Raw genomic sequence first — 17,032 nt, 5'->3', positions numbered from 1 at the left:
ATACAACACAGTTCATGATCATTCTGTGTCTTCGAGAGAGACTGTTCATTCCCTCCACCCCCTCACACAGACTCTCAGTCCCATCAGTGAATGGATGCCTCAGTCTCCATGGTAACAACCCATCCCACACAACCCATCCCCTGTCCCCTCCTCTCTCGCTCTGTGATTGGAGGATTAGATGAGTGGTGCCTGGATGAGAATGAGGCTGCTATTCCCATCATGCTTTGCTCCATCCAGTTGTACGGAATCAGGCCTGTGGGTGTGCGCACAGAAGATCTCAGAAGAGGAGGCATGGCTACTGTGTCCTCTCACAAGCCTTCACATTCCTTATGTCAGGGTGAGTCTCCTTTCCTTGTTCACAATGTTGGCTCTGTCTCTGTGCAGCCACAGATGGACCCCTGCAGAGGGGCTTTGTAGCTAAAACAGATACATGTCTAGACTGAGAATGAATAGTACATCAGAGAACACCCCGACTCTGGTGTATTTGCAGAGACAGAGCTTTAATCCTCTCAGATCTGTTACGTATAGTGCGCCTTCTACAGTACATACTTACACATTTACAAAACAAGGTATTGCCTTATTTATTTATGTGTTTTATAATAACGTCCTCATCTCAATATTAACTTGAAAGGTAAATGTTTCAGCAGCATGGTGTATTCCTCTCTGCATGTTTTTCACATATACAGGTTTTTCAAGAGGTATATTCTGTCTGGAATGCATTGTATATAAACTGATGATGAACTGTATTGTGTTGCACATTGTCACACTTAAACAACAATGAGCGACCCCTCCCTTTAAAGATTACAGTAATTTAGTACCATTACTCTACTGAAGCCCGTTACTCTGTCGGAGAGGGGTCTGTTGAATGCCACTTCTTCAGCCCACCAACATTAGTGCCATTCACTATGAAACACAGCCACACAAAGCAATTGTTACTACTACGGGACCAAGGCACTGATGGAAAAAACAGACAATCCAATGACTCTTAATTCCATTTATATTTGGGAAAATGTACATAAATTCATGAGGTAGAAAGAACCAATATCACCAAGCACCCCTATTTGGAATAACCCCACCTTCCCTCCAGCATTTAATGATAACACCCTTAAGTCCTGGTTCCAAAGTGGCATCATTCATTTTGAACATGTGTCCTATGATGGATCTCTATTGTCATTCATTCAATTACAAGAAAGATTTGGATTGTCCAAGGCCGATTTCTTTACGTTCTTACAACTCAGAAATCTTATTTGTATTTATATTTGTACTTATTGGGGATTCCCAATCTTCCTGGGGTCCAAACATATTAAAACACTTACATTACATATAAAACAAAGATGAAACAGTACATCATATAAACATCCTTACACTACTACATACCGGTCAAAAGTTTGGACACACCTACTCACTGAAGGGTTTTTCTTTATTTGTACTATTTTCAACCTTGGAGAATAATAGTGAAGACATCAAAACTATGAAATAACATATGGAAACGTGGAGTAACCAAAAAAGTGTTCAACAAATCAAAAAATGTTTTATATTTGAGATTCTTCAAATAGCCACACTTTACCTTGATGACACAATCTTGGCATTCTCCCAACCATCTTCATGAGGTCGTCACCTGGAATGCATTTCAATTAACAGGTGTGCCTTGTTAAAAGTTCATTTGTGGATTTTTTTTCCTTCTTAATGCAATAAAGCCAATCAGTTGAGTTGTGACAAGATAGGGTGGTATACAGAAGACAGCCTTATTAGGTAAAAGACCAAGTCCACATTATGGCAAGAACAGCTCAAATAAGCAAAGAGAAACAACAGTCCATCATTACTTTAAGACATAAAGGTCAGTCAATATGTAACATTTCAAGAACTTTGAAAGTTTCTTCAAGTGCAGTCGCAAAAACCATCAGCGCTATGATGAAACTGGCTTTCATGAGGACCGCCACAGGAATTGAAGACCCAGAGTTACCTCTGCTGCAGAGGATAAGTTCATTAGAGTTACCAGCCTCAGAATTCGCAGCCCAAATAAATGTTTCACAAAGTTCAAGTAACAGACGCATCTCAACATCAACTGTTCAGAGGAGACCGTATGAATCAGGCCATCATGGTTGAATTGCTGCAAAGAAGCCACAACTAAAGGACACCAATAAGAAGAAGAGACTTGCTTTGGCCAAGAAACACAAGCAATGGACATTAGACTGGTGGAAATTTCTTCTTTGGTCTGGAGTCTATCTTGGAGATTTTTGGTTCCAACTGCCGTGTTTTTGTGTGTGAACGGATGATCTCCACATGTGTATTTCCTACCGTAAAGCATGGAGGAGGAGGTGTTATGGTTTGTGGGTGCTTTTCTAGTAACACTGTCGGTGATTTATTTAGATTTCAAGGCACACTTTACCAGCATGGCTACCACAGCATTCTGCAGCGATATGCCATCCCATCTGGTTTGGGCTTAGAGGGACTATCATTTGTTTCTCAACAGGACAATGACCCAACACACCTCCAGGCTGTGAAAGGGCTAATTTACCAAGAAGGAGAGTGTTGGAGTGCTGAATCAGATGACCTGGCCTCCACAATTCCCCGGCCTCAACCAAACTGAGATGGTTTGGGATGAGGCTTAGGAAGGAAACCAAAAATGTGATAACGTCCATCCCATATTACAACATTTTCCGTCAAGACAGAACTGCTGAAGGGGGTGGAATTACAATCTACTGTAGAGATAGCCTGCAGAGTTCTGTCATACTATCCAGGTCTATGCCCAAACAGTTCGAGCTTCTACTTTTAAAGATCCATCTCTCTAGAAATAAGTCCCTTACTGTTGTCGCTTATAGACCCCCTCAGTTCCCAGCTGTACCCTGGACACCATATGTGAATTGATTGCCCTCCATCCATCGTCAGATGTTCGTACTGCTAGGTGACCTAAATTGGGATATGCTTAACACCCCGGCCGTCCTACAATCTAAGCTAGATGCCCTCAATCTCACACAAATTATCAAGGAACCTACCAGGTACAACCCCAAATCCGTAAACATGGGCACCCTCATAGATATCATCCTGACTAAATTGCCCTCTAAATACACCTCTGCTGTTTTCAACCAGGATCTCAGTGATCACTGCCTCAATGCCTGCGTCCATTATGGGTCCGCGGTCAAACGACCACCCCTCATTACTGTCAAACACTCCCTAAAACACTTCTGCGAGCAGCCCCTTTTAATCAACCTGGCACGGGTATCGTGGAAGGATATTGACCTCATCCTGTCAGTAGAGTATGCCTGGTTCTTCTTTAAATGTGCTTTCCTCACCATCTTAAATAAGCATGCCCCTTTCAAAAACAATTGAATTAAGAACAGATATAGCCCTTGGTTCACTCCAGACTTGACTGCCCTTGACCAGCACAAAACCACCCTGACACTGTAAAGTCCATGGATAATAAGAATACCTCCTCCCAGCTTTCCACTGCACTGAGACTAGGAAACACTGTCACCACTGATAAATCCACGATAATCGAGAATTTTAATAAGCATTTCTCTACGGCTGGCCACCTGGCTACCCCAACCCCAACCAGCTCTGCACCACCCCCTGCTTCTCCATCACCCAAATCCAGACAGCTGATGTCCTGAAAGAGCTGAAAAATCTGGATCACTACATATCAGCTGGGCTAAACAATCTGGACCCTCTCTTCGTAAAATTATCAGCCGCCATTGTTGCAACCCCTATTACTAGTCTGTTCAACCTCTCTTTCGTATCGTCTGAGATTCCTAAAGATTGAAAAGTGGCCGTGGTCATCCCCCTCTTCAAAGGGGGAGACACTCAAGACCCAAACTGTTACAGACCATCCTGCCCTGCCTTTCTAAAATCTTTGAAAGCGAAGTTAACAAAGATCAATCAGTTCGAATCAAACAAAGATCAGTTTGAATCCCACCATACCTTCTCCGCTATGCAATCTGGTTTCCGAGCTGGACACAGGTGCACCTCAGCCATGCTCATGGTCCGAAACAATATCATATCCGCCATCAATAAAAGACAGTACTGTGTAGCCGCCTTCTTCGACCTGGCCAAGGCTTTCGACTCTGTCAATCACAATATTCTTATCGGCAGACTCAACAGTCTTGGTTTCTCTAATGGCTGCCTCGCCTGGTTAACTAACTACTTTCCAGATAGAGTTCAGAGTGTTAAATCAGAGGGCCTGTTGTCCGGACCCCTGGCAGTCTCTATGGGGGTGCCACAGGGTTCAATTCTCGGGCTGACTCTTTTCTCTGTATATATCAATGATGTCGCTCTTGCTGCTGGGTGATTGTTTTATCCACCTCTATGCAGATGACCCCATTTTGTATACATCTGGCCCTTCTTTGGACACTGTTTTAACAAACTTCCAAACGAGCTTCAACGCCATACAACACTCCTTCCGTGGCCTCCAACTGCTCTTAAATGCTAGTAAAACGAAATGCATGCTCTTCAACCGATCGCTGCCCACACCCACCCACCCGACTAGCATCACTACTCTGGACGGTTCTGACTTAGAATATGTGGACAACTATAAATACCTAGGTGTCTGACTAGACTGTAAACTCTCCTTCCAGACTGATATTAAGCATCTCCAATCCAAAGTTAAATCTAGAATTGGCTTCCTTTTTCGCAAATAAGCCTCATTCACTCATGCTGCCAAACATACCCTCGAAAAACTGACTATCCTACCAACCCTTGACTTCGGTGATGTCATTTACAAAATAGCCTCCAACACTACTCAGCAAATTGGATGCAGTCTATCACAGTGCCATCCGTTTTGTTACCAAAGCCCCATATACTACCCACCACTGCGACCTGTAGGCTCTCGTTGGCTGGCCCTCGCTTCATATTCATCACCAAGCCCATTGGCTCCAGGTCATCTACAAGTCTTTGCTAGGTAAAGCTCCACCTTATCTCACTGGTTACAATAGCAGCACCCACCCGTAGCACGCGCTCCAGTAGGTATATTTCACTTGTCATCCCCAAAGCCAACACCGCTTTTGGCCGCCTTTCCTTCCAGTTCTCTGCTGCCAATGACTGGAACGAATTGCAAAAATCACTGAAGTTGGAGACTTATATCTCCCTCACTAACTTTAAATGCTAGCTGTCAGAGCTGCTTACTGATTGCTGCAGCTGTACACAGCCCATCTGTAAATAGCCCATCCAACCAACTAGCTACCTCATCCCCATATTTGTTTTTGTTTTTCTGCTCTTTTGCACACCAGTATTTCTACTTGCACATCCTCATCAGCACATATATCACTCCAGTGTAGATTGCTAAATTGTAATTACTTTGCCACTATTGGCCTATTTATTGCCTTACTTCCTTACTTCATTTGCACACACAGTATACAGATTTTTCTATTGTGTTATTGACTGTATGTTTGTTTATCCCATATATACATCTGTGCTGTTTTTGTCGCACTGCTTTGTTTTATCTTGGCCAGGTCGCAGTTGTAAATGATAACTTTTTCTCAACTGGCCTACCTGGTTAAATATAGGGGAAAGAATTTTTTTATGTTGGACCGCAGAGTAAAGGAAAAGCAGCCAACAAGTGCCCAGCATATCTGGGAACTCCTTCAAGACTGTTGGAAAAGCATTCCAGTTGAAGTTGGTTGAGAGAATGTCAAGAGTGTGCAAAGCTGTCATCAAGGCAAAGGGTGGCTATTTGAAGAATCTCAAATCTCAAATATATTTTGATTTGTTTAACACTCTTTTGGTTACTATATGATTCCATATGTGTTATTTCATAGTTTTGATGTCTTCACTATTATTCTACAACAAAGGAACATACCCCTAGAGCCTGCGAGAGCTGGGGCGCAAGATGGCTCAACGACTGATCACACGGTTACGGACCCAGGAACAGAAACGACTACGAGTAGGAACACAGCACATGAGACAACCATAACAGCAGCAGGACACACACTTCAGGTGTGCAGCTGTGGTTGGGAGAGAGTAACATCGGCAAGGGGGTTAAGGATCCATCAAGGGATGAAAAGGTGCTTGGGAGAGCAGAGACAGGGACCTCGCATTGACCAGTACTTCTTACGAAGCAGCCAGTCAAATCAGTAGAATGAAGCACAGCGACGGGACGCAAACCAAAGTTCGCAGAGCATCAGCACCCCTTTAACCGAGGAGGATAACACAAGCACAGAAATTCCGGTGGATGAACTCACCCAACCACAGAGACCTCTAAAAGAGGAAAAGATCAAAGGGCACAGACCGAGTGTGAAGTGGCCCAAAGCTGTTGAAAAGAGAGAGTGGGACACAATCAACAACGACCTGACAAAAATCTTGGAACAGCAGAGAAAAAGCTTGAAAGGATGGGAGACATTATCTACCACTACGGAGAAGAGCACTTTGGAGTAAACGAAAAGAGAAGTGGCAAGACGCCACCCGCGCCAGCCAAATCTAGGAGGCAGCAGGAGATCGAGATACTTGTCAGAGAGAGAAGGCAGCTGAGGAAGCAGTGGAAGAAGGCCTCTGATGCAGAGAGAGAAGGTCTCATGCTACTCCAAGCAGACATTAAATGTCGGCTGGCAACCTTGGACCTAAGGAAACTTCGTAGGAAGAAGGAACACTCAAGAACCCGGTTCTATAAAAACCCTTTGAGTTTGTCAAAGATTTCTTCGCAAAGGAAAAGTGCGGGATCCTAAAAACTCCAAAGCCTTAACTGGAAGAACATCTGGAAAAGGTCCACCAGGACATGAAAAGGCATGAGCAGATAATCATCCCACATGACATCCCACCTATTCAACCACCAGAATTCCATCTGGACACTGACCCTCCAAAATGGAGGGAAGTAGAGAACGTTGTCCGAAGAGCAAGAGCGGCCTCGGCTCCTGGGCCTAATGGAGTACCATACAAGCTCTACAAGAACGCCTCGGATGTTCTACGCTTTCTTTGGAGGCTCATGAGGATAGTGTGGCAGAAGGAAATAATACCAAAGGCATGGCGAAGGGCTGGTGGTGTGCTAATCCCGAAAGAGAAGGATGCGACAGACATCAGTCAATTCCGACCAATCTCCCTTCTCAACGTCGAAGGGAAGATCTTTTTCAGTATAATAGCACAGAGGCTGTCCACTTATCTGGAAAGGAACAAGTACAATGACACATCTGTACAGAAAGCAGGCATTCCTGGTTTCTCTGGTTGCCTGGAACATACTAGTATGATTTGGCACCAGATCCAAACAGCTAAGAAGGACAAGAGAGACCTCTATGTCATCTTCCTTGACCTGGCCAATGCCTTTGGCTCAGTTCCCCATGAACTCCTCTGGGAATCCTTCAACATTTTCCACGTACCAGAACCCATCACTACACTGGTAAAGGCCTATTTCCAAGACCTGCAATCGTGTTTCACAACACCTGACTTCACAACAACATGGCAGCGCTTGGAAGTAGGCATAATGGCAGGTTGTACAATATCTCCACTGGCCTTCACTATGGCCATGGAGGTCATCATCAGGGCATCGAGATGGGTGGTCAGCGGTGAGAGAACAAAGGAAGGGCTCCGTCTCCCACCTATCCGAGCATACATGGATGACATGACTACACTGACTACCATGGCAGCATGCACCAGGCGGCTACTTGCAAAACTGCAGGATAACATCAAGTGGGCCCGGATGAAAATCAAGCCAAGCAAGTCTCGAAGCATCTCCATAGTCAAGGGACAGCTTAAAGATGTGAGGCTCTGCATTGGAGATGACCCGATACCAACGGTGTCTGAGCAACCCATCAAGAGCCTGGGTAGATGGTACAACGAAAGCCTCCGGGATAAAGATCAAGTGCAGCAAGTAAGGCAGGACATCGCCGACGGTCTTGAGAACATCAACAAGACCCTACTGCCTGGGAGTCTCAAGCTTTGGTGCCTACAGTTTGGACTTCTCCCCCGGGTAATGTGGCCACTCACCGTCTATGAGGTCCCAATAACAACAGTTGAGAAGATGGAGCGAACCATTACCTCATACGTGAAAAAATGGCTGGGTGTCCCACGATGCCTGAGTAACATCGGCCTCTATGGCAAAGGGGTCCTTGAACTACCTCTTACAAGTCTAACGGAGGAGTACAAGTGCTCTAAAGTAAGACTTCAGATGACATTGAAGCACTCCAAAGACCAGACCATTAGCAAGGCTGCACCTCCCCTACAAACTGGACGGAAATGGACATCATCCAAGGCTGTGCAGCAAGCAACATCAGCCCTGAGACACCAAGACATTGTGGGGAATATCCAGCATGGAAGAGGAGGCTTTGGCCTGGCAGCAAGCAAACCAAAGTTCCATAAGGCGACAACATCTGAACGCAGGAAGCTGGTGGTTGAGGGGGTGCGCAGACAGGAGGAGACTGCAAGAAGTGCAAAGGCTGTCTCTCTTGCTAAACAAGGGCAATGGATGCGGTGGGAAGGCCTGGAGAGGAGAAAGATCAACTGGAGTGAGCTTTGGGAAATGGAGGCAAGCAACATCAGCCCCCTGCCCAGCTCCAGCGACTCTCAGGCATATAATGACAGGTTGCAAGACCAGCCTCTCACAAGGCCGCTACACCTGGAGGCACAATCAGGTCCTCAAGAGCCTGGTTGCAGCACTTGAGACCAAGAGGAGTGCAACCAATTCATTACCTCCAAAAACAAGCAATCCCGTCAAAACAACAACATTCATCCGGGAGGGACAGAAAAGGCCCAAGTATCCTCCTACGAAGCCAGAAACTGGACACCTAGCCATGGCCCGGGACTGGAAGATGCTTGTCGATATTGGCCAGCAACTAATTTTTCCACCTGAGATTGCTTCTACAAACCTTAGGCCAGACATGGTACTCTGGTCCCCTGCCCGAAAGGCTGTGTACATCATAGAGCTCACAGTCCCGTGGGAAAACTCTGTTGAAGATGCAGTAGTACTACTGTAGTACTGTGCGCCTCCCATAGTCCGTTCTGGACTTGGGGGCTGTGAAGAGACCTCTGGTGGCATGTCTTGTGGGGTATGCATGGGTGTCCGAGCTGTGTGCAAGTATTTTAAACAGACAGCTCGGTACATTCTGCTTGTCAACACCTCTTAAATAAACAAGTATTAAATTGCTTCAACGGAATCTGGATGAACCTAAGGCATCTTACATAGAAAAAATACTGAAAGAGGCTGCTACGCCAAAGAAGTTGATTGGCAATTTTTTCAAGGGTTGTTTGAAACTCTACATGGTGGTTCAGAACCTAAAAGGAAAAAACGGGAAACAGATCTAAAGGAAGAAATTGGGGGGAACCATTGGTCACAGATATCAAATTGCTGGAGAGAAAAAAATTGAGCCATCAATTGGAAAGCCTCACATCTGCCCTCAATAACAAACTAGAGGACTGAACTTCCCATTAGACATTACAAAATCAAACATAAACCAGACACATTTGAATGTTTTCTATAGTGCCTGTTTCATTGAGTTTTTTTGTGTTGTGTTATACAGTATGTGTTATATGTAATAATAAAAAATGTAAACAAACAACATAGACAGAAATAACTTTTTGCTAAAAAAATATTCCGCAATAAAGGATTTTGCTAGGACTGTCTGGGAGTAGTCTGAATTGGGAGGGGAAAACTGAAAACTAGCTGTTATTGGCAAAGAGGTTCGGAACTCTCTTTGTTTTTGGTCTATTAACCAATTTACCCCCTGGTGATGTCACCAGGCAAGCCGAAACTCCCGCCCATGCAAACCTGCTGATTCGAAGGTCCTATGTAGATTTCATTTTCAACCAGCAACTGTCAGGAAATAACACTGATCAAATTTGTTCACACTTTTACAGCTGTTGTACAATATGATACAAAACAAAGGAACAACTGAATTTTGACTGCACTGGTTAAGTCTTTGACATAGCTAAAAACCAGAAACACAAAACATATTTTAGTAGTCCATCAATGATGACTAATATGCAAAGCAGAAGTAAAAAAATAATGTACCTGAACACAGACCTTACTAAGTAAGCGCACCTTTCTGATTCAGTGTGGTTGGGTTAAATGCGGAAGAAGGCATTCGGCAACTGACTAGGTATCCCCCTTTCCCTTGGCTTCTGGAAACAGGACATTCTGTCTAATTAAAAAAGTCTGGTTCTGAAAAGCATGTGCATTTGTTTTTTCATTTCCATATTTGTCACATATATTATGTAAATGAATGCAATACATTGATAAACTGAGAGCAAGGATCGGTAACCTGGTGTCCAGTCAATAGTGAATGAAGCCCCAATCTGTGGTAAGGCATCCACACCAGGCTATGGTATCAACTGGAACTATGTGAACAGTTTGGCTTTTGCAATTTGTGACCCTTCTTCATTTTCAGTTGGACAACCAGATCCCAGGTTAAGTCTGAATAGTAACACTGTGGAAGATAAGCCACACCGGCCAGTAAACGATTGACTTATGTTACCCTATTGCCCTGATCTTGACTCGATGAGACAGTGCCCCCCCCTCCCCATGATAATGATCAGTGTCAGGCCAAGGGTTGCCCTGATCTTGACTCGATGAGACAGTGCCTCCCCCCTCCCCATGATAATGATCAGTCTCAGGCCAAGGGTTGCCCTTATCTTCATGCTCATCCAACATAAATTTGCCACAGAAACCGGTTTGTCAGTCTCCTCGGGGGAAGTGAGCGAGGTGCATGTATGACACTGCCAGAGAGACAGTGGAGACGGGGGAGACAAAAGGAGAGAGAGAGAGAGAGAGAGAGCGAGCGTGTGACACGTTGGCTTTAAGTGTGAGGGACAGTACAGATAGTGGTGATTATTTTCAGGTATACCTGAAGATACATGTACCTGACTATAAAACTAAAACACCCAGTTTGCATTCCTCTTTGGGTTGGCAGAACACAGTGTGGGTGAGTTATTGTTTTACCTCAGCCTGAACATTGCTAAAATAACAAGTAGCCTAACTTTGTAACCTACAGTATGCATGCCATATCATGCATTTAGATGTTTTAATACAGGTATAAAATATCATTTAAAGGAGAGAGTGTTAAAAATAGTGTTCAAATCTGGAGTGTCCACCAATTAGATTTTTTACCTAAAATTTCTCTTACTATTTGAGTCCCCTTAGTGCAGTTATTGCTGTACATGGGGGGTGGGTGTTGACTTCGGCAACACAAAGTAAAAGCAGGAATCAAAGCCCATTAGACAGTTGTAATGAGGTTAGGATGAGACACAATGATGACTTGATCTTCTGTGCACTGCTACTGTAAGGGATTATCATCCTAGTTATCATATACTGCATCGTTTAGTGCTTCTGAAGACATGATGAGACATGAACGGCTCTATGGTGAATGTCTGTATTACCCATTCATCTCAATCTAGGGATGTTCAGACTGTCCACAGCGGGAAATGGAGTCATTTTTTGTTTTTTTCACTGATATCATTAGAGGCATGCTTTGATACTTTCCGGTTAGGTCCCATTTAAGATATATTGGGGTTTTATATGATAATTATTATTATTATAATAACACATTTTATTTTGAACCCTTTTCAAGACCCCCAGTCACTTTACATACACAAGCTAATCAGCAGTATAAAAAGTAATACAATCACACATTAAAATAAGCAAATGCAAAAATACATACAGTGCCGTGAAAATGTATTTTTCCCCTTTCAGATTTTCTCTATTTTTGCATATTTTTACACTGAACGTTGTCATCTTAAAAAAAAACTAATATTAGATAAAGGGAACCTGAATGAACAACAAACACAACATTTTGATACGTATTTCAGGGCCTGGACGACTTGCCACCATTGAAAGAACCATGAATTCTGCTCTGTATCAGAGAATTCTAAAGGACAATGTCAGGCCATCCGTCAGTAAGCTGAAACTAAAGCGCAGCTGGGTCATGCTGCAAGACAATGATACAAAACACGCAAGCTAGACTACATCAAAATGTCTGAAAAGCAACATATTTAAAGTTTTGGAACGGCCTAGTCCAAGTCCAGAAAATCAGAAAGTGGAAATATTTATTCATGGCACTGTATATGGACTGTCAATACATTGTCTGTGTTTGTCTTTGGATTGAGGGGCAATCTGAAATGGGTTGACAGATATGGTCCTTGAGTAAGTTTTTCCATTGCCACTGTGCTGAACATTGCTGTGCAATATTGAACTGGATGTGGGAGCACATCAACAGCAGGCTCTATGAGAATAGTCTAACTTATCTCTCATATATAATGACATGTTTATTGCTTTTCAATGTATTCATGTTATCCATACAGTGAAGCTATTTTCACTAAATCACTTACAATTTCATCGGTCTACACTACCCATCAAAGTTTAACTAGCAGACCATGTGAGTGATGTAACACCCCTTGAATTCCAATGCTAGCTTGGAAGTTGCTGTGTTTAATCATTGTTTCCTTTCAGGGAGGAAACACTATCTAATGATCAAAGAGTATCATGATGAGTGAAGGTTCTCTGTCTGATTCATTCCAGGAGCACGGCTAAGCGCCACACCAAGACCACCACCACAGCCTACCCCGTCCAGAGGCCATGGAGGAAGCCAAGGTCACAGAGGTTCCCCACCTGGAGCGGAGGGTCAGGAAGCGGAAAGAGCCCATGGCCATCCTGAAGACCAAGCTGAGCCGTAGCCTGTCCTGCTCCATACCCAGGGTCAAGACAACCCTGACTGGATTATTCCCTGTGGTGCTCTGGCTGCCCAAGTACAAGCTGAAAGAGTATATCTGGGGTGATCTAATGTCGGGCATCGTCATAGGCATCATCCTGGTCCCTCAGGCCATCGCCTACTGTCTGCTGGCCGGAGTAGACCCCATCTATGGCCTCTACACTTCCTTCTTCGCCAACATCATCTACTTCTTCATGGGGACCTCCAGGCACGTGTCTGTGGGCATCTTCAGTCTGATGAGCCTTATGGTGGGCCAAGTGGTGGACAGAGAGGTGTATATGGCAGGGTTCGATTTGGATGACACCAAAGCAGATGGAATCTTGAATGTGACAGTTGACTCAGACAGCTCAGCCATCAACCTGACCATGGGGGCCTTCGGCATGGAATGTGGGAAGGAATGTTATGCCATCAGTATCGCAGCAGCCATGACATTTTTGGTTGGGATTTACCAGGTACATTTTCAACTCAACCACTCTGATTCATCACTCTCAAAACTGCTTTGAAGATTTTGTGAAAAAGATGTAACAATTACTCCTGAATTGATTTTACTTGATTAAACACTGATGTCATAAACATTGTAGATCCCCCTACAGATGTAGGATCTTAATATGAACCATATTTCTACAGCAGAAAATAAATCCTGCAGCAACAGGAAATTATGTAGATTATAATTCATGGGAATTTATTGTAGGTGTTGATACATTTATCATTAGGGCAAATCACGTCTGACATTTTTAAGTGGAAATTATGACCTTTAGAAGCCTTTTTAAGCCTTGAATACGGTACAAGTTTGCATTTCCTGCTGTACAGGAAAGTTCTCGCCAATAAACAAGTGATCAAATGAAGATCCTACATCTGTACATCAAAGATGACTGTGCTGAATATATTGACCTTCAGAATAGATTACATGAACTATCTGATAAAAATGTTTGTCTCTTTCCAGGTATTGATGGCTGTGTTTAGACTGGGCTTTGTCTCCGTCTATCTCTCTGCCCCCATGCTGGACGGCTTCGCCACTGGTGCCTCGTTCACCATCCTCACCGTACAAGCCAAGTACCTCCTGGGGCTCAAGATCCCTCGCCACCAGGGCTATGGAACAGTGGTGGTCACCTGGATCAACATCTTAAGCAACATCCAGAATACCAACTACTGTGACCTGATCACCAGTGCCATCTGCATCTCCGTCCTGGTGGCGGGGAAGGAGCTCCAAGAGCGCTTCAAGGACCGTCTTAAGATCCCCCTACCCACAGAGCTGGTGGTGGTGGCGATCGCTACACTGGTGTCCCACTTTGGAGACTTTCATAGACGGTACGACTCCAATGTCTCTGGGGCTATCCCCACAGGCTTCATCCCCCCTAAGGTGCCCAGTTTTGGGTTGATGCCCAGGGTGGCATTCGACGCCATCCCACTGGCTGTGATCAGCTTTGCTTTCACGGTTTCCCTCTCTGAGATGTTTGCCAAGAAGAACGGCTACACCGTTCACCCCAACCAGGAGATGATGGCCATTGCTTTCTGTAACATCATCCCTTCTTTCTTCCACTGTTTTACCACCAGCGCTGCCCTGGCTAAGACGATGGTGAAAGACTCCACGGGCTGCCAGACTCAGGTCTCCAGCATTGTGAGTGCCTTCGTCGTTCTCCTGGTCCTACTCTTTTTTGCCCCCCTTTTTTACTCCCTCCAGAAGTGCGTCCTGGCCTGTATCATCATCGTCAGCCTGAGGGGTGCGCTCCGTAAATTCAGAGACGTGCCCAGTAAGTGGCGCATCAGTAAGATGGACGCTGTTGTCTGGATGGTGACGATGAGTGCCTCAGCTCTGATCAGTGTGGAGATGGGGCTGGTGGTTGGGGTAATTTTCTCTATGCTCTGTATCATCGTCCAGACCCAGAAGCCCAAGGTTTCTCTGCTGGGACAGATCCATGACACTGCCCACTACGAGGATATGGAGGAGTATGAAAACCTCATGTCTCTCCCTAAAGTAAAGATCTTCCGTTTCCAGGCCCCGCTGTACTATGCAAACAATGACTTCTTCCTGAAGTCACTGTACAAAGCCGTGGGCTTGGCACCCTTCCTGGAGATGACCAGGAGGAGGAAAGCAGAGAAAAAAGGGGAAACACTGGCAGCGAAGGAGGCTGGGAGAGCCGACAAGACTAATGGAGAGGTAAAGGTAGGGCTGGGTTCCAGAGAACTTGACTTACATACGATCATCCTCGACTGCTCTGCCATGCCCTTCATAGACTCAACAGGAATACAAACCTTCAAAGGGATCCTTAAAGACTATAAGGAGGTGGGTGTCACTGTGCTGCTAGCGAGCTGCAACACCACGGTCATAGATTCTCTCAGTCAAGGCTCTTTCTTTGGGAAGGCTGACAAAGACATGGAAAACTTGTCATTTTACACTGTACATGCTGCAGTTCGATTTGCCTATGACAGGGCAGCTTCTACATCAGAGCTCTCCAACCCTGTTCCTCGAGAGCTACCGTCCTGTAGGTTTTCGATCCAACCCTAATCTAGCACAGTTGTTAGTTGATAAACTGAGTCAAGTTAGTTAAAACTGGGGTTGGAGTAAAAACCATACAGGAGGCTAGCTCTCTAGGAACAGAGTTGGAGAACCCCGATCTACATCCATTGGTGACGCACAGAAAGGTTGGAGGCACCTTCATTGGGGAGGACAGGCTCGTGGTAATGTCTGGAGCGGAATCAGTGGAATGCGACCAAATACATCAAACACATGGTCTCCATGGTTGCTATGGTTTCCATGTATTTGATGCCATTCCATTTGTTGCGTTCCGGACATCATTATGAGCCGTCCTCCCCACCACAACCTCCACTAGACTAGAGCCATATATATCCAAACAAATGGAAATGGTGTAGACTGAGACAGAAGAACAAGGTTTTTTTTTAATGTGAGGGAGAATGAGTAGTTGAAGAGTTAAATAGTGTAAGTATGCAAGATTATGAAAGATAAAGTGAGCAAACAGCATCACTGGTAATTTTGCTCCTCACTTAGAGGCATCAATACATAATGTTTTACATTTTAATAGATGAATATGCTGATTAAGAATCCTCAAATGGAATAATGCCAAAAGGGAAGTGTTTGGAGGGAGATTTTACTTGACTCCTCAATCAATACATAACATACAGCTACAGTTAACAGTATAGGAACCTATTGAACTTTTCAACAACAAAATATTCCCTTAATGTTATACTTGAATTATAAGACAAGCAAGCTTTTGTACAGTGATGACCATGTGTCAGTGATACTGTTAATGCGCTGGATGTTTTATAGGGGATTTATGATTGACCATCCAATTAATAATGAAGGGAGTATCAATATATTTTATGTTACATTTTGAGTTTGGCCAGGACAGATTCACCGTAACATAGTACATTTCGACTTCACAATTTATTTTCTAAAACACAACCTATGGTTACTAATCCAATATGTTACCTCAAGATGTACAATATTAGTTGACTTTTCAGATTAACTTTTGAAGTTTGGAATCTCATCAAATAATTAAATTCCCATTTAATATTTCTTAAAATCTGTACATTTGAGTTACCAAAAGAAACAATAATTTTGTATATTTATACAGTATCTGGAAATCCATGGTTTAATAAACTATTACAATACATTGTGTAATTTAAATGACTAAAGATTTTGAAACTGTGAAGCTATAAGGAATGCCATTTTCAGCACGCAGTGTCAATTATTAACTGGCAAACATGGAGCATTGGACAACACTTTGTCTGTGCTCAGCCATATACAACACTTTGTCTGTGCTCAGCCATATACAACACTTTGTCTGTGCTCAGCCATATACAACACTTTGTCTGTGCTCAGCCATATACAACACTTTGTCTGTGCTCAGCCATATACAACACTTTGTCTGTGCTCAGCCATATACAACACTTTGTCTGTGCTCAGCCATATACAGCCTAGGCCTACTACTTTGTTTGATAATTTCATGATTTGTTCCATCGGTATGACATTTTTAAAATGGTTATTTAGCATTTATTTAACTAGTCAAGTCAGTTAGTAACAAATTCCTATTTACAATGATGGCCTACCCCTGCCAAACACTAACCCGGGCAACGCTGGGCAAATTGTGCCCCGCCCTATGGGACACCCAATCACGGCCGGTTGTGATACAGCCTGGAATCGAACCAGGGTCTGTAGTGCTGCCTCTAGCACGGAGATGCAGTACCTTAGACCGACAACCGATTGGGTGCTCCCAAGTGGCATGTATTACGGTGACTTTTCCTATTACAGGTTCAAACATATGTCCAGACTATTACAGACATTCATTACAATTTGATCTAACTGTTTATTGAAAATGTATTGAATGCACTGTCTAACGTGTCCATCTAATCAGCAATAGCTGGCTACAGTATTTTGACTGACAACGTTCAGTCCT

General features: G+C 43.9%; 1 protein-coding gene across 2 annotated transcripts; it reads left to right on the top strand.

Annotated features, from left to right (window-relative positions):
- Positions 1-245: 245 nt before the first annotated feature.
- LOC135548279 (sulfate transporter-like) lies at positions 246-16,243 on the top strand. Of its 2 annotated transcripts, none has more exons than XM_064977716.1 (3): positions 246-337; positions 12,428-13,069; positions 13,561-16,243. In XM_064977716.1, the coding sequence occupies exons 2-3, from the start codon at positions 12,485-12,487 to the stop codon at positions 15,121-15,123; spliced, it is 2,148 nt and encodes a 715-aa protein (XP_064833788.1). In that variant the 5' UTR covers positions 246-337; positions 12,428-12,484; the 3' UTR covers positions 15,124-16,243. The 2 variants fall into 2 exon arrangements, with proteins under 2 accessions (XP_064833788.1, XP_064833787.1); XM_064977715.1 differs by lacking the exon at positions 246-337 and adding an exon at positions 10,607-10,835.
- Positions 16,244-17,032: the final 789 nt, after the last annotated feature.

This window comes from Oncorhynchus masou, chromosome 11 (assembly GCF_036934945.1).
Source record: "Oncorhynchus masou masou isolate Uvic2021 chromosome 11, UVic_Omas_1.1, whole genome shotgun sequence".
NCBI classification, from domain to species: Eukaryota; Metazoa; Chordata; class Actinopteri; order Salmoniformes; family Salmonidae; genus Oncorhynchus; species Oncorhynchus masou.
Note: the sequence above shows the minus strand (reverse complement) of the source record. Positions and strands in the feature narration are given on the sequence as shown.